The sequence below is a fragment of the Dermacentor silvarum genome, chromosome 3 (genome assembly GCF_013339745.2).
Source record: "Dermacentor silvarum isolate Dsil-2018 chromosome 3, BIME_Dsil_1.4, whole genome shotgun sequence".
Lineage (NCBI taxonomy): Eukaryota > Metazoa > Arthropoda > Arachnida > Ixodida > Ixodidae > Dermacentor > Dermacentor silvarum.
Window position 1 is genome coordinate 219,319,793 of NC_051156.1, and position 24,705 is coordinate 219,344,497.

The window sequence follows — 24,705 nt, forward strand, 5'->3', positions numbered from 1 at the left end:
ACGAAGTTGACACAAAAGCATAATGAACTATAATTAAGAAAAGCTCACATCCACTCGAAAGTAGCTCTAAGCCGCTTGCTTATGTTCCCACATTTTTAGTGTCAGGAGGTCAGAGTGTGCAAACCTACCCAACAAATTTCAGTTCGCTTTGCAAGGCCTGATTCTGCAATGTATGTCCTTCTCAACCTCAGTGGCCATGATCCTAGCTTTCAAAACACTCTACCGCCAGAGATGCTGAGTCAGATGCTTTTTATTCCCTGGCACACTCCATATAACCTACATTTCCTTGTCACTACTAGCTAGCTATCTAGCTGTTAGTTTGGTATACAAGTTTAATACACACTTTTGCATCAACATGTGTCGTTTACTTTGTTCCTGCGAGCACAGCTTACAGTAACTGGCTAGCAACATTGTGCATCTGCAATCATAGTGTAGGGGGTGCTCACTACAAGGCAACTGCAGCCAACAAGTTCAGGTCTCACACTAAGACTCTGCACACAGCAACACAATCCAAATAAATAAGGTCCCATATTATTTTCTTGCTATTGTTATAACGTTGGCAAAGCCATACTGTATCTTAGACAAGAGCCACTAATTAAAACTGGCACAAGGCAGTATCGTAACAGCCATTATGTCACATGGAGATGATAATACAACCACCAAAAAATGTGGTATGTTCTGTGTAGTACAAAATCCGATTTACCATTAGAGTGCCATGCTTGGTGTAGGCATAATGGAGCAAAGAGCCATCTTGAACAGGTCTCAGCTCTTTTCCACACTTGGACAGAGGTATGTACTTGTGGAAGCCAGCTATGAGGCCATCCATAGTCATGTTGTCCAGCAGGCCACTATTTGTATCATTAGCGCAATTCTGCACATCACATCAATATAAACTGGTTACTTCACAGTTGCAACAATTAGTGAAACCCCACTGCTAAAAAACTGGCTATGCACTATGTACGCTTGGTGACTCCTCTCTAAAGCAATGGTGCTGAAATTATGAAAGACAAAATTATCAAATTACCAGGACCAGTGCTCATCCTGTCTTCTTCCTCTCTCATTCGTGTTTTTAGCAGTTTTCTTTGATGGGCATTACATTCATAAGTATGTAGTACTGTGTTTATGAACGGCTGCAAAAAAAAAAAAAAGTCTTTCCCTGCCAAGTGAAACAATAAACTGTACTTCTTGCAGAAAAAAAAAGTTGCACAAAGCCACATGTTATTCCAGTAATTTTTTTTTTCTTCTCACATTTACCCCTACATGCCTGCCAATAGTACACGACAAAAAGACAGACAGTTTGCATACAGCGTTTCTTTCTTTCTTTTTTAATCTACAATGCTTCAAAACACAAAGTATAACAGTACAGGAAGTCTTCCACATTGGAATGAATGTAGTTTATTTCTTTCTATAATTCGCTGCCCAATCATGCAATTTGTACATCATGTTCAGGTAAGATTTTCTGCTTTTCTTCTGACTATTATGAACATTCTCTATCACTTAGTCAAGCTCCTTCTGAGATGGCTATCTATCTGCCTGTTGTTGGCCCAGCGTTATCTCCCCATGCTGTTCCAACACCACCAAAGCAAATATTTTGGGGCTCACCTGACACCAACACCTCCTGTGTCGAGGACAAGACCTGCCACATAGTGTGACACGTCCAGACCCTCTTTGACGGCTTCCACAATGGGGAACTGGCCATTGAACTCGCTGCCGAAGTGGTCCTCCATATTTAGCTCTTCCGAGAGTTGAGAGTCGCATATGCCCTCCTCGGAGTGGCTAAAACCTGCCTTGTCCACCGAGGGGACGATGTGCACCACCACTTTCTCCAGCAGGTCAACTATGCGCTGAGATCTCAACTTGTAGCCTGCACAAAACAAGCGCAACTGTGAGTACAGAGCCTTTCGTCAACCTGGATGGATAGCGGAAGCACCACAAGATAAGGCACACTTAGCTGCTAAGTTTTCAATAACAGGGTTTAAAAGCCAGAAAAATTGACACTTGTATAATGGACAGTGATCATGTGCCACAGCATTGAAAGTGGTCAAAATCGTCAACCCAGAGTAAGACACTATAAGATAACGCCTCCTAAATTCTGCTATGTCATGATGGATAAAACATTATGAAATACACAATAAAATTACAAAATAAATTGTCACAACCCTCCTTTTTCCTTGTGTCTTTACAATGCCACAGACCTTTCAATTTCACTGCATGAACAGTACAAAAGAAATATGGACAGTAGCATTGTCTGGAATATTTTATCTGACAGCTAATTAAGTCGGAGCATATCAGCTGGGCTATGAACTAACTGTGAAAGGGCGTGCTTGCAACATTGATCCAATAGGACAGGCAAAAGTGAGCTTTCGGGAAAGCGAGCCAAAAAATGCCTAATTAAAATTGCACCAACATGGATGTTTATGTAATGCACAATAATGAGCAAAGCACAGAGCTGACATGATGATGTGCTCCATTTTTTTTTTTTTTTTAAGCTCCCAAGACACTTTACGACAGGACAGAATCTGTCACTACGTCCTGGGGGAGAGGGTGGTTGGCCACATGGAATTAGCACAAGATGTTACCTGTGACAAGGTGCCTGGCCAGGCGAATCAACATCTCTCTTCCCGCAGGGCGTCCTCCATTCAGGCCTCCAATGAGGACAACTTCTGGCTTCATTTTTTTGCTCTAGAGTGTAGATCATGGAGGAGAAAAAAAAGAAATTGAAATATGGAAAAGAAGAAAGAAAGCGAACTAGATTCTTCACATTGTGCCCACTTTCCCTTTTCATATGGCATAAATTAGCATAAATTCCGAGAACGGGACAGTATGTTCAACAAGTTAGTACGTACGCATTGCACAGTGCACAAGCAATGGGACAAGGAATCGTGAAAGAATGTCCATGAAAAAAAATTGCACGACGATAATCCCTAATGCGAAATTTGAGCGCAGCTCTATACGTGTTTTCATTCCGCGACATATTGGCTGGCGCAGACAATATGTCTTGTGCGGCACATAGCAAACGGAGTGAAGTGTGGTGCGATTGCTTCGCTAATCGGGTGATCGCGAGAGGCAGCGTGTGGGTGAGGCGTTGGAGTGATTCACAGCAGCAGCCACAGACAGACCTCCGCTCATGCAGCACTTTGTTTTCATATATAGCATCGGTGGCAGGCTCGTCGCATGCCATCGGTGACCAGACGATGACACGCTACTCTGGCGCCATCTCATAGCAGTCGTTGCTGCAGAGCCTGTCTTGCGCGGCACTACGCTTTTCTTCTCGTGCTTTTGCCATACCCTCCTCCTCCGCCGCCTTCCTCCTGTGCTCTCTTCGCTATCGCGGTCTTTCATCCCCTGCTGCACTCCGCGTTTGCTCTTTCATCTTTCGCTGTGCTCATTCGCTTGGTTACGCCGAGGGACGCCAATGCTAAACGCAGAAACAGGAGCCTAAAAGCTGCACTCTAAAAAAGCAACACCTGTTCGGTCTGCGCTTTCAATGCCATCTTTTCTGAGCTACAACACTGTGAATGTTTGTAACTCTGAAAGGGATAAACCAGTAGATAACTGCTAACATTGCTAACACAAACATAACTGCTAACACTGCTTTTAACATGACACATCTTGTCAAAATTGGGAGAATTTCCCCTTTCTTGGACTTTTGATAAGCTCACTGACTGCACTTGTTTGTCTGCAGATGAAGCTTACAATGAAAGCAATATCAATCATGTCGCTTCATAAACATGCGTATCCACTCTATGATAGGGACCATACAATTAGAGTTAAAACAGCAAACATTTGTACAGATCCATGGAGTGAAATGTTTATGTGGATTGGGCTTTGGAGCACTATCTCTATACTAATTTAGTGCTTTCCACTAGAACTAATGCTGCAGCCCAGTTTATCGAAAACACAATACACAGAAACTGTCACTAACACGATGCACCACAACTCCACAATAAAATCTCTATCTACACAAAATATTAAAGAGAAAGTAGACAGATGGAACCAAGCAAAGGGCTTATGCTTTAGTGGAGTATGCTATACTCTATAAGTATAAGCAACACTTCTGCAGCTCGTAATGAACACAGGCCACAATTGATGAATGATAACTGCAGCCATGAGGAATAATCAGGTTGTCTTACCGGCACCGTGATTCGCAGAATTGGAGGGCAGTTTCACCAGGTGGGCCAAAGCTGTCCTTGACCTCAACAATGTCGGAGTAGTTTTGGCGCAGCTGCATCAACAGGTTGGTAAGTTCATCAGCACCCAGATACTTGGGTTCTCCATTTTCACCAATAAGGAAGTCGTGCTCCCGTGACCACTTGGCGTAGCGGCGGTCAACGGTGAAATTTACCCACGTTGCATTGCCTTCCACAACAGTTACCCGTTGTACTGGCAGAGGAAAACTGAAAAGAAAGAAGAGTAAAGTGTAGATTTACCAAGAGCACCATGCAACTAACTGCTGTCCCAAAAAAGAATTCGACTCAATATATTGAGTAATTGTGCATTTGTGGAACCTCAGTGGCACACTAACACAAGGTTAATCAGCTGCCAGATATAAAACCAGATCACCCCTATCAGGTCACAGACAGCACTCACTAATCATGCAGAAATTTTGTGTTCACAAGAACTTACATTATGAAAACTTCAATCAAGTGTTTGCTGATCACACAAGATTTAATATTGCCACAAAAAGATTATAGACAGCCTCCTCAGTTCTTTATTGAGTTGCACAAATTAATGCCAATGTTCATAGATGCACAATATGCAATCTCAAAGGAATAACTCACATGCAGCATCATGTACTTCCTGTGTACATGTATCAGCAATGAGTTCATGTGAAAACCTATGGGAAGTATACATTGTACACAGATGAACCCATGAATTTCTTTATAAATGCTATGGCTAAACAGCTAAATTTTATGCCAAAAGGAATTAAAATTTTGCTAACTATGCATTTTTACCTCTTTTGTGTACAGCTATGAGGACATTACGGCATTCAAGCAAATTCGATTCAATGGCAGATACTGCCATAGAAAACACATTGTGTTTTGCCATTACAATTAAAAATGGCACCGCCAGTCCGTTGCAGTGAAATTAATATTTTTTTTTTCTTTCTGGTGTCAGCACAGATGATGCATACTTCTGTTATACAGTGGAATCTCGTTGACACGATCTTCATGGCAACCGGGAAATAAAATGTATCATCCGAAAATCGTATTATCCATATACATTGCTCCTATAAGACGCTGGCCGGGAAATGAAAAAAAAAAAAACGTATTAACCTGAAAAACGTATTATGCAGAATCGTATCAACAAGATTCCACTGTAGTATGAATGAAACAGCCAAGTAATGCACCCAAACGTGGCACAAAACTACTTGCTAGCGCAGAAACTGAGCATAAAACAAAAACAAGAGAGTCGACTGGACAAGCACCATGAAATGCCACATCTGTGCAAAATTTTGGTAAAAATGAGCAATCTATCCAGCTGGAAGAGTGATGTATACCTGGTGTTTCTATTGGCACAACATTCAGTATGCATTAAAATTATTTATTAAATTATGGGGTTTTATGTGCCAAAACCACGATCTGATTATGAGGCACGCCGTAGTGGGGGACTCAGGAAAATTTCGGCCACCTGGGGTTCTTTAACGTGCACTGTAAATCGGTATGCATTAAAAGGATAGTATGCATTAAAAGCATTATGTGAAAAGGCCCCTCCACTAGACAGGCAACCATACCCATCAACGTAAGCTCGGACAGAGTAGGTCGCAGGCATGAGGAGACGCCAGAAGTCTCCGTCCACAGCCGAGTGTACGTCATGATAAATGCCAAGAACGTGGACTGTGGCATTGGGCACTGGCAGCCCATCCTCGTCCTTGACGAATCCCTTCACACCCTGGTGAACCTGCAAGCATTTTGCCAAGAACAGCGCGATGTACAAGCTCCACACAATCTCCTGCAAAACATGGCATCATAATGCAGAGGGCCGAGCATGTGAGTGGCTCACTAATTGACATACTGTGAAGGCAGCTTATAATAACTCCCCAATAGCCTACCATATGTAGCATTGCCACAATACAGTGGAATCGCATTGATACGATCTTCACGAGAACCAGAAAATAAAGTGTATCATCTGAAAATTGTATTATCCAACGTATAATCAGGAAAATAAAAAGGAACATACTACATATCCTGAAAAACGTATTATAGAGAATTATATCAACGACATTCCACTGTAACTATTACGCATTATGCATTTCAATGCCATTACCCTACCTGCCAACCTGATAGCTCTAGAATTTGTAACAATCCATGGACAAAACACAGGAAATTGGGAGGGGTGAATATCACGCTTCCTTTGTTTTAGTCTCAACTGAGGACACATCTATTGCGTGATACATAAGCACTTAACTGACGATGATTTACTCCTAGACACCACACACAAGCTGCAGCAAGCTTTGAAAAGCACGAACTGACAAGTGACTCGCTGTTTTTAGATCACAGTGACTTTTTTAACAGCATTGCTGTTGCATTATTTCACCCACTCCAGGAAATTGTTAGAACTAATCTTGCTCCAGCCAGGTACTCCTCTGGTGTTCATTCACAATCAGAAGACTTCCAAGGGTATGGTCACAGACCGATCACTGAAACTTTACCGTGAGCAGAATTTATTTTTCGCAGAACTTAATGAAACAATCGTATAATTGTAAAACAAGCCAGAATTATTAAATTTACAAAGAATTTTGGAGAGTTGGCAGGTATGCATTACGTGTGACGGACAAGTTTTCGATAGACTTGTGTGGATACCAGGCTCTTTCTTTCTTAAGTGAAGCTGAATAATTTCAAAGTGAATAGCTTGGCAGCAGTTCAAGGGGTGAAAATGCTTCATTTCACAGAAGCGCTTTATTTGCAAGGTACTCTTAGTAATCCATATATTACCATGTAGAATTGCTATTCGTTCCACATGTGTGGGTGAGGAAGGGGAAATGACTTTGTCCTCTAGAAACATTCATAGTCAGTTAGTCTAACCTAAGAATGCAGTAGAAAGTTCACCTTGAAGGCAATTTGTATGCACATGCACATATGCTATGCTGATGTACGAAATATTCATACAGCCAAGTCTGTTTGTTGTAATTTTAAAAATTTTATGTTGTAGTACTCTCATCATCATCAAGCTACTGTTTCTGTGCAAGACATCCTCTTTATCAGATTTTTTTTGTGCCACGAAAACAGGGTCACTGATTAAACTGTATGTGAAGCAAGTAGTAATAATCGCATTGCTGTGATGGCTAGTGTTTTATCTAGAATGCATGATGATGCGCTAGAAATAGAGACTACATGTAAGTCACTTGACTTTATTGCAATGGCTAACAACTAAAGTTTTCTTCAATAAACAGTTAATGCTTCTTCAGTTCATTGTCATTTGCTACCTTCCTGCTAGCATTCCATTGTGTCTACATGACCATAATTGGTCCTGTATTACAAAAAATTTAACAGTTCAAGTCAGAGTGCCTACTGCCATATGGCACAAACATGTACTACATATCCCCAATTAACCAAAAAACGGTAAGGCAAAATAAAAAATAAAAACTGCATGATCAAAGCATCTTTGTATAGCATCAGGACTATATACTATAAGTGTAAAGGTTTGATAACAATTTGCCCAAGTAGCCATCAAATCATATATTTAAAGCAGCCATTGACTTACCTTTTCCATGAAGGCCACAAGTGCATGCTTGTGTTCATCCCAATATTTTGGCAACTCAGATGCAACTGGGTACTTATAGCAGCCCATTTCAATTGTTAACTCATAACTGTTGCTGTGCAGATAGTTGAAGTCTTGCATTCCACCTGTATACAACAATGAGACCGTCAAATGGTTGTCACACTGTATTTGGCACCTTTTAAAGGGACTCTAAAGGCAAATACTAAGTCAACGTGGACTGTTTAAATACCATTGCAGAAACCTCACAACGCTTGTTTTGTGCCAAGACTTAGTTTACGAGAAAATTGCATATGAAGGGTCCGAATACCTTCATCGCAATTCAAATCTCCCGCCACCCAATCTGGGGGGGCGGGTTGACATTGCATATGCCATCACCACCCTTTGCTGTCGTCGGTGAGTAAAACAGCGCTCGACAGATGGCGGTATGGCTTTTTGCACGAAATGCACAAGCAGGGAAACCAGCGGTGGATTCGCTGCTGCAGCTGCTTTTAGTCAAGTGGCATAAACCGTTCGGGCATCCCGCGACATCACATGGAAGTGGAATTCTCTGCGACTTGCAGTTTGTGCGAGTTTCGTGAGCCAGCAAAACCAGCACAGCACTACGTGATAACGAAACTACTGAAACTCTAAAGCGCGGGGAGCGCAGAGTCGAGCGATAATGAGATCTTTCGACCACCCGCATCGTTGTCAAGGGTTCTTTTTTCTAGAAATGAAATGAAACTGGACAAGTAGCATTTTCTTTCGTCTTGTAATGCAATACAATGATGTTTTTATAACAAGCGGTTGAGTACTAGTGACAGAATTTAAATTAGAAGTGCCTTCGTCATCGGGCAATGTCCCGGGGGAATCTCTAATCGTGTCCTGCATTTACCTCAATTTCTCTATTACTAAGGCTCTGTTCGCGATAATATTGACGCCTTAGAGATTATCGAGCACTAATCTATCACTTTAGCTTGACTTAATATTTGCCTTTAGTGCCCTCTAAGAAAAGGAGTATTACAACTGCAGCATTTTACAGAACATACTGGTCACAAGGAAAATCTAGAAGGGTACACTCTACATTATCGCTCCAGTAAGCTTGTAAGCCTGCACACAAAATTGTAGTGTCACACTAGCATATACTTTCACTCATGCACAAATGCTTTAAATGCATAGTTACATACATTGAGAAAATACAGGAATGATGAAAATGCAGAGGACAGCGCATAATCTATAAAATTTACTCAATAAGAAAAAGCATGTCTCACCATAGACATTGTACCATGCTGCTCCGTTTGTGATTCCATCCTTGAATGCATCATCCATGGGTCCTCTTGGACAAGGCTTTCCTAGACTCATGGTTGGATGAGCCTGAAGAAATCACAAAAGCACCCAAAAATTGTCGGACCCAGCAACAGATTCTTATTCTGAACTTGGAAGCAATGAATCGCTGTACTGCTATCATTCCAAAAAACTGAAAGTTCCAATGCAAATGTAGTTGTATGCACACAAGCAATAAGTATTGTTGAAATAAATAGAAACATGGCTCCGAAGCTATAGCACCAGCACAAACTGTATTAGCCAGCAATATAATTTTTAAGATATTAATTGTAAGTGGCATGAAAAGTTGAGATGCTTGTTCATAGTGTCTTGCAGATCTAATATTTGTGCAGAACATCTTAGGCATTAAGAATAGCTTCTCAAACTGGTATTTGTCATCGCGCTTTGCAAAAAAAAAAGGGACTACGAAAGGGATCCAACAGTAATAGAAACCAATAAATTCAGAAATAGAACTGAGATATGAACTGCCAAAAGAACATTATTACATACTTTAGTTTATATTAAATGTAAAGACAAAGGAAGTAAAGTCGGCAAGGCTGAGCCAACACATAGTTGATAATGTCCTCTAATAAAGAACCACAATTCCCATAAATTCTCTGGTTTCAATTCTTTTGGACGTCATCTGTAGAATTCCCTCAACGAGCGCCTTATTTCCTTTGATTCGTCTGGTATATTGTTAGAAAAGATTAATCAAACAGTCATCTTCTGAGAGCTCCTGGTCAGTGGTGGCACAAACACACTCCCAAATGAGAAACAACAAGCACGCACCCGGGCGTAGACACGAGCCAGGTACCGGAAGAGGGAGTCATCCGGTGTGGCACTGTAGATGCGCTCCACTTTCTCTTTGTTGCCATCATAAGGGTAGTTGGCGACCAGAGCACCTCCGTGCAGGCTGCCCGACAGCACTATGGGCCGCGCCACTATGAAGTTAATCATGGCCCTTGTCTCGGGCTCTCGTGGGTTATGTGCCTTTTCAGGCTGATATTGGTCAGGGAAGTTGCGGTTCAGGTCAACCTTGTGAGCATTGAATCGGCCCACTACACTGCTGTAGTCACCTGAAAGCAAACAACATTTCACATTGTGGGAATCCTCGGGTCCCATAACCGCCGCACGGGCAGCGAACGTCGCGTCAAGCGCATGCGTGCCAGGGAGAGTTGGGAGAGGGGAAACTTTCCTTCCGCGGGCGGCGCACGGGAATCGCAAGCGCTATCAGCGCCACCGGGTGGGTCACGTGAGATCTCGCTGATATTGCCCGGGTCTCTTTTTGGTCCCCAGCAAGCGGCGACGGCGGAAGTCTCCGCCGTCGCTCCCGTATTCCCGCACGTGGTTAGTCAACCACGTTCTTGCCGCGGCAAACGCCGCGGCCCCCCCGTATTCCCCAGTTGGTAAGTCGGAAGCCCTTCTTTACCTAGTGTATTATTCTCTTCGAGGGAACCCTCAGCGATGTCAACTATAGCTAGCTGGCCTGCTCGAAGTGTTAGTTGCAGTCGTAATAAATGCTTTCCGAGTGTACACGTGGTTGTCGTCTATTGTTTTCTCGAGCTTGTACCGGACCGCGGTTGATGCGCAGGCATGCGCCAACCGCGGGGCTCGGTGTGTCGAGGCACAGGGCCGTGGGCGATCCCCACCATATCCCGACAACATTGGTGTCATGTGTAGCACATGCATACACATGTAGAATTGGCAAAGGAAAATTACTACACACAGTCATTGCACCATGCAGTAATTCACCAAGCAGTTATTGCTATGTGATTCTGGTCTGTGATACCACTAAGCTGACAGCAAATAACATGCAACACAACCTTAACTGTGCCACTTGCTCTACCAACAGCTCACATCTCAAATGTAAATAAGTGCCGGTAGTTTGTTAACTTTCATCATTTTATTTTCCACTTAATATATTCACATGTCCTCTAAGACATCAAATTTCTTTCTGCTGCCTTTTTAATTGTCTGCATGCATAAAGCCCAATAAGTTTAATCAATGGCTTGGTTGGCTACGCAATGCTTACATCAGTGACCATGAATTCGTCTTTTCTTTTTCTGGTCAATATGCCTGTATATGACTTCATAAGAGATCAAGAATCATGTGTGAAATAAAGAGCATTGAGTTTACACCATACTAATAAAATGCTTAAGTTTCTCTGAACTTTACACATTTGTGTGGGCAAATGCATCAGGGCTTCCCAATTTAGAGCAAAAAGCTTTTCAACTACAATGTCAAGCTTGTCCTAGGAATGTCTGAGCTTTATTAAATGAGAATCAATAGTAGCAGTAGTAGTTGTAAGAGTGGATGAACAACTACTGAAACATTTGATGAAGGTTCCTTACCGGGGTTGGCCCTTTCATAGCCATCAGGGTTCATTGAGGCCATTAGGAAGATGCGTGTGTTGTTCACAAGAGTTGTCAAGCGGTGAGACTTGCCATACTGCTCACAGAGGAGCTGTGCCAACAGCAGAACAGCTTCACGACCAACCACCTCATTGCCATGAATATTCGCAATATACTTGAACTCTGGTTCACCTGTCATTCAGATAAAAAGTAATATTAACTTTTAGGTATTCAGAAAGAGAGAAGAAGAGGTATGGCAGGGAGGTTTATAAGAGTCAGTATCCAGTTTGTTACTGTTGCTCTGAGGGTAACAAACCCCCAGAAAAGAGTTTGAGAAAATAGTGCAAAGAGAAAGCAGAAGTACATGTTTTAAAGTGATATAAGCAATTGCAGACTACATGTATAAAGTGATGCAGTGAGCCAGTCACACTGCTGTAGATAACTATAAAAGGGCTCTATTATAGATTAAAAACATGCAATGTAATTGGTGGACTTTGACTTAATCTAGGATTCAAATTAAAGATTTTGAAGCAAACACTTCACAAGGCAGTTCATAAATTACGCAAATGCCTAACCAAAAAAGCTCTACAAACACAATTTTCTGCTTGCCAGACCTGCCTTAAGCAACACCGTCGCAGTAGTATTCAAGGCAGGCTTCTTCTGCAAGGTCGTCTCTAACTTGTGCTTAAACCACTACTGTGATTCACTCAGTAATGACACTATGCTTAACAGTGTGTGTCCAGAGTATCTTCAACATCATTGGAACGTCTCTTTTCCATTAAAACAAAGAACAAAAGTCTGAGCCTGTCCCTACCAGTGTTGTCCTGTTTATGCTTCTGAAGCCCTCACTACATTGATGCTGTTTTGAGCATTAGTTACAGTCTTCTAAAGCTGCACAAGGTATTAGGAGTTCAATAGCCTCTGCTATACACAGCTTGCCTCACTGGCCAGACATCACAGCGTGCTTCTGACACAGTGATGCGTGACACCTGCCAATTTAACAAGTTGTAGGCTTGAGCAAGTTGGTAACGCATGGTGATTTAAGGTGTATCTCAATGACGGGCCAAATTCTACAGACGAGCATGATGTGTATGACTCTTAAAGGGGCCCTAAACCACTTTTTATCGAAGCCGAGAAATGCATTTGAAGTTAAAATAGATTATTTTGGAAATACTTTGCCGCAAAAAGTACTTGGAGGCGTTCAGCAGAAGCAGAGTTATTGGCAACTAAACATCCTCTGCACGGTGCTTTCGCTCCTTCTTCGAAGACTTGCACTGCGAAGGCTACGGCAGAAAGAACCTGCCCACAACACTCCGCCTACTGAACGCCACCGTGGCGCGCAGGTTAATTTTGAATTTGGATGTTCACATAGACGCCACTACTTCCCGATTTTGACGCCTACGACACTCCAAATGCAGTTGTCCTCAGTGAGCCGCAGTGCACTCGGCTAGCAGAAGTGTCGCAGCACCTCGCAGCCACTGCAGTAGCTACACTACGTAGCAGACCGCAGCTACAGTAACTGCAACTGTAGTGTGTATGCACAGCACTTGCTTTGAAAGGGCTTGAGTGCACGCTTGCGGCCCAATGCTCCAGTCTAGCCGTGCTACACGGTGCGGACTAGCTTTGTCCTGCAGCTTGACCGACGAGTGGTAGCTACATCCAAATTGCACATTTTGAAGCACTATCAACAGCTCAATACAAAGCGGTGTCTGCCAAGGCATCTAGCCAAGAGTGGCCAGGAGTGAGCACTTGCTGGCAAGCGTGCATGTGGTCTGACCTTAAGTTTCGCGTGATTCAAGGCTAGTTGAGTGTTAAAAAATTGGTTGAAATTAGCGAGACCCAACGGCTACGACACCAATAAAGAGGGTGGCCAAAGTTTAATTCCTACGCGGGCAGCCGCGGCCGAACCTGAAGAGATAATAATCGGCTTCTTCCGGAAGTACATGATTATTATGAAAATTCGAAAGCAGATTTTCGCTTACTTCAGCCTGTATATTAAACTGCATCAATAAATATAGACAGTAACAGTAGGAAGAAGTGCACTGATCCAAACAATCTTCTTGATTGATGTCAGCTATTGGCCAATAGCAGCCGCGTATGGGAACCTGCTATATTACGAAATAAAGCGTCCAGAAAAGAGTGAGGAGCAAGCTTCTGTTAAAAAGAAATTGTGTGAGAAAAAGGTGACTTCGCACTCCACTGAGCTCCATGCGCCATGCACGACTGCAAAACTTTGCTGAGATGTTCACAGCAGCATACGCTATCTGCAGACTGTGTTCTTTCACCAAGCCCAAGGTGTGGTTCAGGACCCCTTTATTGTGCCGTCAGCAGTTTCTCTACTTCACCCTTGTGTGCACAGCGACTGGCATGCACTGAGCCACGCAATGCTCGCTTGCGGAATTCAGTCGGTCATGGGAATCCAGCATTAAATAGGTTAACTTCACATCAAATCATGAGAACATTTGCAGAAGACACAATTTTCAAGTTTAGCCACAGGCTGGGTACATGCTACCAGCAAGTGGTCAGAAAAGCCAAACCACACTGGAAAGTTATTTCAGCTTTTAAATAATTTTCCTAGGATGTGCCAGAGGTAACAAAAAGAAATAATTTATACCTGGTTCATGATGACCAGGATTGTCACTAATCTCAAGGAAGTAGAGGTCTCTGTCCTCCACAGATTTGCCAATGCTGAAGAGTCGAGTGATGGTGGGACATTTCTTGGTAACGTTTGTGAAGATGGCAACCAGTTCCTCGTGGCTGTGGTGCTTGAACTCGGGTTTGGTGGGAAACACAAAGTCTGTATCGAGAGGAGCATGCTGTTTGGGCTGAAATTTAAAGACATTTATGCTTAATACCAATGCATATTGACTTCATTACAGCTTGATTTCAAGCACAAATCTAATTAACTATGTTCAACTTTCTTAATTACACTGCAAGCAGGAATACAATCAAAACAATGTTTGCTTGTCTTTTTTTGTTAACTAAAAAGCTGCAAAAATGAGCACATATATTACAAAAAAGATAAATAAAACATAAGAACAAAGCAATCCATGATGAAATAGTACCATTCATTTTCAGGTAATGCACAATTTCTCCCGATTTTTGCTCCCCAAGCTGAACTAGGCCAGATCTCTTCCCACAAAGCTGTCTTACAGAAAATATTACAATCAAGTGGGAAGTGAAAGAGTAAGCAAATCTCAAATCGAGGCTCTTGGGGACGGCCTTCCCCCATTCCTTAAAAGCACCAAAACTTGAGAATGACACACTTTTTTTATGCCCTACTTCGATCTTCTTACCACCATTAAGCTGCAAAAGGCTTTCGGTGAGCTCCCCCGAATTGAATAAGCCATAGCCGTTTTTTTGTTTTTTTTCCCTGTCGTTGAAAAGTGCCATGATATTTGATAATACTTGCTTAAAAAAAATTTGCTCAGATATGTGTCCTCAATGAGGCAGTACAATGGCATAAATGTCTAATAATTACAGGAAAATCCAACCTAAAACATGAGATTTAGCAGCTATGGAAAGACCACCTGCAAGCTGTTGGGTGATTAAAAGCCTCTTGTTAGCAGTTACCATGTACGTAAGCAAAAATTTGACAGCATTGAATAGAAAAAAAAAAGAAAGACACACAAAAGCTGCAAAAGACTTTTTAGAGCACCATTTTGAAACTTGTTTGTGAGTATGAAATATGTTATGCATTGCAAAAGATGCTCACTATTAAATTAAATTGTGGGGTTTAAGATCCCAAATGCTCACTATTGTCATTGACTTTACTTTAAAGACATAACCGGAGAAAGCATCAACTCAAGAATGGTTTGTAGAATGAACTAGCTCGGCAACTATTCACTATGATGTTGGCGTCCTCGACCACCACCACCACCACAAATTGTCAAGAACATGAAACCTAGAAACAAAGGGCCCCATTCATATGATGTACCTGCTTAGCACAATGCCACGTTATCTGTGCCGAGAAGAGATATCCTTTTTCCACACAGCACTATCTGCTGTCACCAGACAGATGTTCATACCCCCACGCAGCTGGTGATAAGTAAGGGTTTCCCACTAAAGTGTTAAAAATATCCCATCAGCACATCTGTGCTGGACAGCAGACATGGCTTATCAAGTAGCAAATATTTCTGCCTCAGATAATTCATTCACTCACAGTGCTCCATTTCCAAGTAAGCAGTGTCTCTGCAAATGCAAGTCACTTTCTTATGCATTCCACATAGGAACAGTTCTGTCATGATACACACTTCTGAACATTTAGCTCCAAACAAGTAATCAAAGCTTGCTTTCTGTAAAAAGCGTCTTTTTGCAAAACTGCAGTTAATACCATCTAAGGATTTTTAAGGTTTCAGGATTTAAGCTGTAGTAAAAAAAGGGGTGCTCAAGCAATCCCACAAGGTGTTGAAATGCAGAAAAAAAAGCTTCACAATGAGCAGCATTAAACATGTTACTATTTTTTAGTTGCCATGAATAACAATGGAAGAAAAAATTTAATGAAAATATGCTAGCAACAATAAAGGCTACAGAAATATACTGTGCAGTGTAGCTAATCTCAGAGCTATCAGTGGTTACATACACTGCTCTGACTACTAGTGCTACAGAAGCACTGCGTGTGCTACAAAGGGTGCTCACCGGTTTGGAGGTGGATGGCACCGGTGTGAGAATGACATCTACCCATGTCGCAGCTCCAGTCATCACAGTGATATTGTGCCTCACAGTGCTCTCATACCTGAATATAAACAGTAACATAACATTTACTGCATCATTTTCAGATTTACTACTCAAGGTTAAAACAAAAAAAGCAACTGGCTCTTGGTACTCACAAGGCACAAAAGCTTTTAGTAGAGACACACTTGACAAATAGTACCTTGCAGACTTGCAAGCTTCATTAACTAGCATGCATACATCTAAGGGCATGCATAATTAAACTGTGCATGTAATGCACTTACTAGTACTTACTGACAACAGTGCTTTTACTTTAGCTAACCAACATTGCTTTTACTTAAAATTGCAATTAAAAACTTGCTTGCTGCATTCATGGATGCATTGTCATCATGCTGTTTAAAGGAACTGACAATCGATTTTTATGGACCCAGTTTTTTATGGCGCAACAAAAAGCTCACCCTTGGTAGTGTTTACACTTGCAGCGGTTACTTCCAAAAGCGCATGGATATTTTGTAAGCAGAATATTTCGATCTGAGCAGGCTCTAAAAAATTCAGAGTCCCTCCTCCAGCAACGCTGAGAATTGATAGTGATGCCGATAGCCCACTTCGCAAATTGTAAAAGCCGCCCATCGGCCTGCTTTCACTGGAGGGAGTGCAACTGTGGTTAACCACCTATAGTCACCTTTCCAAACACTTTTAAAGGTAAATAGACTGGCACAATAAGATTGCGTTGCTGCATAGACCTTTCTTATAGTTGTACCGCGTTTTTTCCCAAGTACACGCCTACGTCATGGCTGGCTGGCCCCCGGCATCGTTATTCTGTCATTTATTTAGGTCCTGCAGGACGCGCTTAGCGGGTAGCGGGCGTCTCCCACACAGTATTGGAGACGCCCATACTGTGTGGGAGACAGTTAATACCTGGCAGGGAATACCTGGCAGCCCCTTCATGGGCATGTTGGATGGCCCATTGCTTGTCGGCGAGAAGCGAGCTTCTGAGGAACTTCTCCCACTCGTCCGAGGTAGAGTCGGGATGAGCGTTTCTACTCTCCCAGAGCAAGTATGCGAGTGTAGCTGTGTATCCGCCCCTGTATACGCGTCAGGATAGAGAACGTGGAGTTTGGCGGGGTTTGGGTACATGTCTGTTTGTAATAAGCGTAGGGTTAGCGCCTGCGGCCTGTTAAGTTTGGGGTGTGGAGGCGGAAAGATGCGGCGTCCAAGGTAAAAGTGTTTTGTGATTTCGTTGTACGTAATGGGTACATCCCGGTTGGTCTCTATCTCGGCGAGGTGGGGTTGCCCTGGGACGGCGCGGTCAGTAAGTGCACGCGCTGCATCGTGGGTGATCTCGTTGAGGTTTGGCGGGGCACCCGGCCGAGATGGGCGGGGAACCAGATAACGGTGTGGTGGTTGAGGGTACTCTGATCCGCACTGCGGAGGATGCGTAAAGCCTGGTCCGAGACGACGCTGCGTTCGAAGGCTTTGATGGCTGGTTTGGAGTCGCTGTAGATGACTGCCCGTTTGCTGTCGAGCACAGCTAGGGCTATGGCTACTTGCTCCTCTACTTCGGGCTCTCGAGTGAAGATCGTGGCAGAGTTGAGGATCCACTGCGAGGATGAGACCGCGACCGTGGCGAAGGCCGGGTGTTGCGATAGGCAACGGCGTCCACGAACGGACATTGTCCATTTTCATGTCTATGCGCCTGAGAAGGGCGGTCGCTCGCGCAAGGCGCATGCCTCTGTTCAGGTCGGGATGCATATTTCGCGGAATGGCAGCGATCGTGATGAGGTCTCGGATCTCGCGGGGCACCGGCATCAAATCTGGGGGATCCCTGGTCATCTAGGAGAAAAAGCCGAGCTCGCGCAGAATGTGGTGGCCCGCGTTGGTGGTCGTGAGTCGGATCATCTGCGTTCGCTCCTGAGCCTCGGCGATCTCTTCTAGCGTGTTATGCACGCCGAGCTCGAAGAGTTTATACGTGGAGTGGTGATAGGGAGGCCAAGGGCTCATTTCAAAACCTTTCGAATAAGGGTGTTGAGTTTGTCGCGCTCCGCGCGTAGCCAGTTGTGTATGGCGGCGACATAGGTAAAGTGGCAGAGAACAAATGTGTGTACAAGATGCAGTAGGTTGTCTTCTTTCAGGCCGTGGTACCGGTTAGCCACTCTACGTATGAGTCGTATGGCATTGTCAGTCTTAGTCATGAGTTTCTGCACCGTTAGGGTGTTGGTTCCGCGGGACTTGATGATCATACCCAGGACCCTGATGGAGTTTACCCTGGGAACTGTATGACCGTCTCTTATGCGGAATGTGATGTTGTGTTTGGCCGGTGGTTTCCACCCGTTGGGCTTGGCGCCAAGGCGTTTGGGCAAGTATAGCAACAGCTCTAACTTGGTGGGGGAGCACTTGAGACCGGTGTGTTCGAGGTAGGACTCGGCAGTTTCGATGGCCTCCTGCAGGGCGGATTCGATGAAGCCATCCGACCCCGCGGAGCACCAGATGGTTATGTCGTCTGCATAGATGGTGTGGTTTAGCCCGTCGATCTTCGAGAGTCATTCGGAGAGCCCCGATCCTCACTAGGTTGAAGAGCGTCGGCGAGAGGACGGACCCCTGGGGGGTTCCCTGCTGTCCGAGCTCGACTTCTTCCGACACCAGGTCTCTTGCACGGAGGACGGCCCTGCGCCGGGTGAGGAAGGAGCGGACAAAGTCATAGAACTGACGCCCGAGCCCGAGGTCTGCGATCACCTTCAGGATGGACGAGTGTGTGATCATATCGAATGCCTTTTCTAAATCAAGGCTGAGTATGGCACGGATATCCTGAGTGTTTCCTCCGGTGAGAATCTGATGTTTTAAGAGTAACATGGCATCTTGAGTAGATAGCCCGGGTCGGAAGACGATCATGTGGTGTGGGGAAGCAGTCATGATCTTCGAGATGGCAACTGACCCTGTTGAGGACGATGTGCTCCGCTACCTTGCCCACGCACGACCAGGAACCAGGAACCGCGTACACTAGCGGGTCACGTGGTAGACCTCATAAGTATGTTCAGGTTTTTGCCGCATGGCACGCCAAAGGTCATTTTTCGCGACTTTCAGTGAAGAATTGGACTGGACAAACTTTATTTAGGTCCTGCGGGACGCGCTTAGAGCGTAGCGGGCGTCTCCCACGTAGGGACTGACAGTGAATACCTGGCAGCCGCTTCGTGGGCCTGCTGGAAGGCCCATAAAATATAAATTCACGTTTAATAAGAAAAACAGGGCCCATTCTAGCCAATACGATAGACAATCTTTCCATCAGCGGGGTTGTCTCAATTCAGGTTCTGAGCAGTTGCCTGTCCCTTTAATGCACCTACTGATACATGTAATTACTTACAACAATGTATGTACTTTTATCTAACAAACATTGCTTTTACTTAAAATTACAAGTCAAAATTTACTTGCTGCATTCATGTATGCATAGTCATCGTGCCGCTTTATGAAAACAAAGAGTGGCATGTGGCAGCAGCTGCGGAAATAACAGACCAAGGAACATAAGACTTTAGAGACTTCTGCGTCATCAACCTTTCCTATGGCCTATGTAGCACAAGCATCAGACATGCACTCACCCTGGGCTGGACACATGGAGAGCATAGTGGCCAGGAAGCAGAAGCCTCCAAAACTCTCCTCTTTCTGTAGTGGTTATGTTGTGGTCGATGCCTTGCACGATGACCGTAGCTTTAGGAACAGCCTTGCCTGAGCCAAATTCTTTTACTACTCCTTTCACACCCATGTGAACCTTAAATTTTCAGAAAGCACAAAAGGGAACGTAAGCATATAGGACACAATCACATTTAGTAAACACCAAAGGTGTTGCTATGTACAATACCTAGACATTAGTTACATTATTTGGACATTATTCTAGAAATAGAAAAAAAGCTTTTTGCTCACCGCAACACGATAGACACCATATTGCAAGTGCATTGCAAGGTTCTAGAAAAAGTCACTTGGTTACTAGTTGCCCTAAAGTATAGGTGCAACATGCGGTGCTTTTCGCAAAACAGATGGGTCCATTGCCTTCTTTTCTGTATGGTTAGATTGAAGCCCAACAGTAACTTCCTCAGCTCACAACACAGCAAGACATTTTTTAAAGAACATTACTTACTACATTTAAAACAATTAAGTGTGGAAGTTCCTGCGGTCAGCTGGGAAAGTTCCTGCGGTCAGCTGGGCACAGTCATTGCTGCGACTCCGGCTACGGACTCATTCGCTAGTGTGAGGAAAACCCCGAATGCCTGTCCCTCGACCCCGCGCTGTTTGCCCGGGCGCCGCAGGCCGCGTCCCGGGACTAAGTCACACCACACATTAGTCAACCTCAACTAGCTTAAAAGGTTGTCCAGTACACGCAATTTCTAAATAGCTCAAATATGAAACGACCTAAAGAAGAGAGTGTACAAAGTTCTCCATCACCAAACATAACTAAGCACATAACTCAGTATGTACTTTATGGGTTCCTGTTTCTCATACATCCATTGCTCAGTGAATTTCCAGGAACAAGTAATTACAAAAAAAAGTGATGCCAATAAACTTCACTGAATACCAGAGGTAAGAATGTTCATGTGAGTCTGTAACATCTAAAATGTGGAACAAGCTTGTTTTTGGTATGTTACTTTACATACCATCGAGTCTCTTTTGAATTCTGGTGACACCATGAATACATAAATGTCGAGATCTGCTTAAGACAAGTTTTTAAACTCACTGAGATGCTTCGCTGCGGTATCAAGAATTTCACCAAACCATCTCAACCTCTGGTTACCAAATTTTAAAACTTTTGTGCCCCATCAAACAAGTCAGCAAATGGTTGAACCAAGGTTTTCCCCGGGCTTTCCTGAATGAAAATATCCATGACTTGCAGCTAATAGCTCTATTCCAATTTTCACACTAGGCACTCACAATATGAAGCAAATGCAGAAAGAATTAGCAAAGAATGAAAAAAAAAATTATATTATGGGGTTTTACATGCCAAAACCACAACCTGATTAGAGGCACGCTGTAGTATAATTTGGAATTTGGACCACCTGGGGTTCTTTAGTGTGCACCTAAATCTAAGTACATGGGTGTTTTCGCATTTCGCCCCCATCAAAATCTGGGTGCTGTGCCTGGGATTTCACCAGTGCCTGTGTTCAGATGCCTTGTGCCATACAGGAACAAGCAGTTTCCCGCTCCTCACCTCCTGCCTTTTATTTCACACACTGCATTCATGCCTGAGTGAGCAGCCAGCCAACTTCTATGACAGGTATGCACTTCATATTTTCTTTCCAGTGCTCACGACCCACTCTGGCTGCCCAACAACTAGCCCACAGCAAAACCAGTTGAGCAAGGTCTCGAGTGAGTGGTGAAAGAAAGAAAATGGTGCCATAGGCAATTTACACTTGCACCCCTTTCAGTGCAGTTCTGCTCAGGGGATCGGCAGGAAACTGCTGCAGCAATAACCTTTGGTGCCTCACAGATGCAGCTACATCTTTTAAGGAAGTCACTCCTTCTGACTAGCATCTCACATGCTCTGTCACATTAGCACTAAAGAATGCAATTAAAGGTGCTGGTATAGCATAGGTATGCAATCCCCTAAATTCTTTATAAACTGTTGCAGTGGGTATCAGTTTAGCATCTACTTTACTGAAACAGAAAGCAAATTACACCGAGGATACATCTAGCAATAAGAAGGAATTCTGTTGATCTTAACCAGGACCCGATATGGTGCAACCAAATGACACATGAAAACTGTTTAATTCTAGTCAAAGTGCTTCAAAATATCCTTATATCTTCAGCCAAAACTCCGAACAATTTTTTTGACAAATTCATAATAATCTGAAAATTAATTTATGATATCCCAGATAATCACAATTTAATGAACCCAAGACATAACAGACATATACTGCTGCTAAGGGGTGTACTGGACAGGCTGCAACAAATTATGCTCTAATCCTGCATGAAGTCACTGTCAAAAAGGTTTGTCACTGCTGATGATTAGTAACGGCCACAGCAGATACAGCAGAGTGGCAGCAATGTCAGAAATGGACACACATACAAAAAAAGACAAAACATTGAAGCACAGCTGTGCAACAAATTGTGTCCTGGCATCCAACAGGTGCAATAACGATGTTTCATTTATCCTGCAGCTGTTGAAAAAGATGATTGGATCGTGGTGTCACACATCCCCTTGCATTAAAGAACTATGAAAGCAAAGTAAATTAACAATTAATGATAAGCAAACACTACTCAAAGGAGAGCAAATACCTGGAAGCAAGAATTATGCATGTTGTAATGATTCCCCTTATCACTGCTGCTATTGTTATGCAAGAACTAAATTTTGAGAGTTTTTCTCACAGATACTGAGTTGTAATGCTTAATTACTTTGTCCATGAAAGTAAATGTTGGGCAAAACCAGCGATTCAAGAGGAGAAAATGAGAGTGTCATTGTAGCAATGCATAGCAAGCAGGTGGCAACAAAGAATAAACTCTTGTAAGAAGAGGAAACCTTTCGATGTGTCCATGTTCCGTGCTGTGTGTTGTCTTTTTACTTGTGCTTTCTTGTGTCCATGTTCCGTTACACGCTGCATCGAAAGGTTTCCTCATGAATCACCAACAAGCCCCCATCGCTACGCTTGTCTTGTAAGAACACAGCAATGCCAAACATTCTGATCATAGCTGTTTTTATGAAGTACTGAAGCTTGCTGGCACAAATCCTGGTGCAGCAATGTCAATAAGAAGGCAATTCTCCTTACTTCCAAGTTTGTCAAAGCAAAGGATATGGTCAATGCAAACAAAGTACATAGTTTTCTTTTAATGTCCTATCGACTGCATGGTGTCGCCTACCAATAAATGACCTCAGACGGGACACGGTGTATTAAAGCTGGAACTTCAAATAACTGGTAGAGTGCTGTGATCAGAATTGAAGCTTTACAGGCTTTATATGATATTGTAAACAGTGCATTTCAGTCAAGTCAACTAAAATAACGCCCGCAAGTCAATACTCACACAGCACCATCTAACAGGGCCATATGGCACTTTGAGGCAAAAACACCCTCATAGCACTGCAAACACAAGAAGGCCTCCTTACCTGTTCCATGTAGCTCAAGAGGGCATTTTTATTTTTTTCCCATTCGCTGACAAGCGTGTTTGCCATTGGATACTTGCAACAGGATATCTCTAGGGTGACTTCATAGCAATTTGTGTAGATGTAGCTGAAATCCTGCATGCTCCCTATGGCAAGAGAACAATGTAGGCAGTATTACGTGATGCAAGAACACAAGGAAGACGGGTGCAACTTTAATTACCATATTCAGCTAAACAAGGTGCCATGCAAAGCAGCACACGGACAACAAATATGCAGACTTTAAAACGTGCCAAGGACAATGCTTTTTAAACGACATCATTGCAAAAAATGTACTACATGAACAAATGCTTCTATGCCAGTTATCTAAATGGAGCCTAAACTTGGCAACACACCTCAATCACCGTAACAGTGAGGCAAAATAGCTGAACTACCTGGTTTGGCCCACAATGCTGAAAGTTATTAAATTTCACTGAATAATTGGCTCATACGCTACATTTGTTCATGTTAGCCTCATTGCACAGCACAAGACTGCAGGTTCAAATTGTGCTGGCTGTTTTTAGTGTAGCTACAGAGCAAGCAACATGTTATTGATGCCAATCAGTGACTTTTAGCTTCAATATTCCTGACAGTTCATAACATTGCTTTAATATGTGCAATGCCAGTAGTCAGCATTACATAGGGCTGTGGTTCTATGGAATCAGATTCATTTGAACATAGTTCACAGAAAATAACCGCGGCATTACCAGCACCATTTCCTTTTTATTTATTTATTTTGGCTCACTAAAGTTTTCTTTCGCCGCGGATGCGGCAACCGGCACCTGTTGAAATTTGTCTTTCTCTCTCTCTCTCTAATGTTGTGCTTCTTTTTTCTTTATATATAGTGCAGGCGCATTTGTTGGGCGACCGACAAACGCGCACCGAGGCACTAGGCAGAACTTGTAAAATCGCTCTTCGGTTATTCGATTTTCCGAATCCTCAGCAGTCACGTTATCTCCCGCGAAAAAAAAAATAATAATAATAAAGGTGGGTGTTAAAAGAAAAAGGGGGGGGGGGGGGTAGAAACTGATGCAGCTATTCCGCAAGTTTTCGTTTAAGCTGCTCGATAGCAAAACGGGATTATCAAGAAACAACCAAACGCAAATAACCAAAGGGGTGCATTTGGGGCAACTTCATGGTCGTCGATAAATACGGCGCGGGAAACGGGACAAGCTGACGGCACGCGCTGCCTCACTTTATTATCTTCCTCCTACATCCCCATATTCTGGATCAATTAATACGTCAGACTAATCAGCGCTTACGAGGGAACGTCACGTGCACTTCACATTAGGAGCAATCGTAACGGTTTTGTGGGCAGGGAGGACGTCCACATCCTCTGCACCGCAGAACACGACGCTATATATGCGCAGCTGTGACAACGCGCAGCTGAACCATTCAACCTCCACGCACAAATCATTTCTGCAAAACGTTCCCCGTGAAATTTCATGTCTGCTTATTTCACTAGCAACGACAAAAAAAAATAATTTAAAAATGCTGCAAGGCCGTCCAGATTTAAGAAAACGCACGCTCCGCATAGGTTGGTCGCAA

The 24,705-nt window shown here is 43.4% G+C and overlaps 1 protein-coding gene across 1 annotated transcript in view; it reads right to left on the reverse strand.

Moving 5' to 3' along the window:
- LOC119446686 (carboxypeptidase D-like) overlaps positions 1-24,705 on the reverse strand; it is a 71,558-nt gene that overhangs the window by 45,315 nt on the left and 1,538 nt on the right. Inside the window, exons 2-15 of the mRNA XM_037711187.2 lie at positions 23,125-23,267; positions 19,634-19,803; positions 16,011-16,107; positions 13,987-14,197; positions 11,373-11,564; positions 9,811-10,097; positions 8,970-9,072; positions 7,705-7,847; positions 5,735-5,901; positions 4,134-4,397; positions 2,580-2,680; positions 1,603-1,864; positions 1,365-1,371; positions 704-871 (exon numbers count right to left, since the gene is read on the reverse strand). Coding sequence (XP_037567115.1) covers positions 704-871; positions 1,365-1,371; positions 1,603-1,864; positions 2,580-2,680; positions 4,134-4,397; positions 5,735-5,901; positions 7,705-7,847; positions 8,970-9,072; positions 9,811-10,097; positions 11,373-11,564; positions 13,987-14,197; positions 16,011-16,107; positions 19,634-19,803; positions 23,125-23,267 — 2,315 coding nt within the window. The remainder of the gene's footprint in view (positions 1-703; positions 872-1,364; positions 1,372-1,602; positions 1,865-2,579; positions 2,681-4,133; positions 4,398-5,734; positions 5,902-7,704; positions 7,848-8,969; positions 9,073-9,810; positions 10,098-11,372; positions 11,565-13,986; positions 14,198-16,010; positions 16,108-19,633; positions 19,804-23,124; positions 23,268-24,705) is intronic.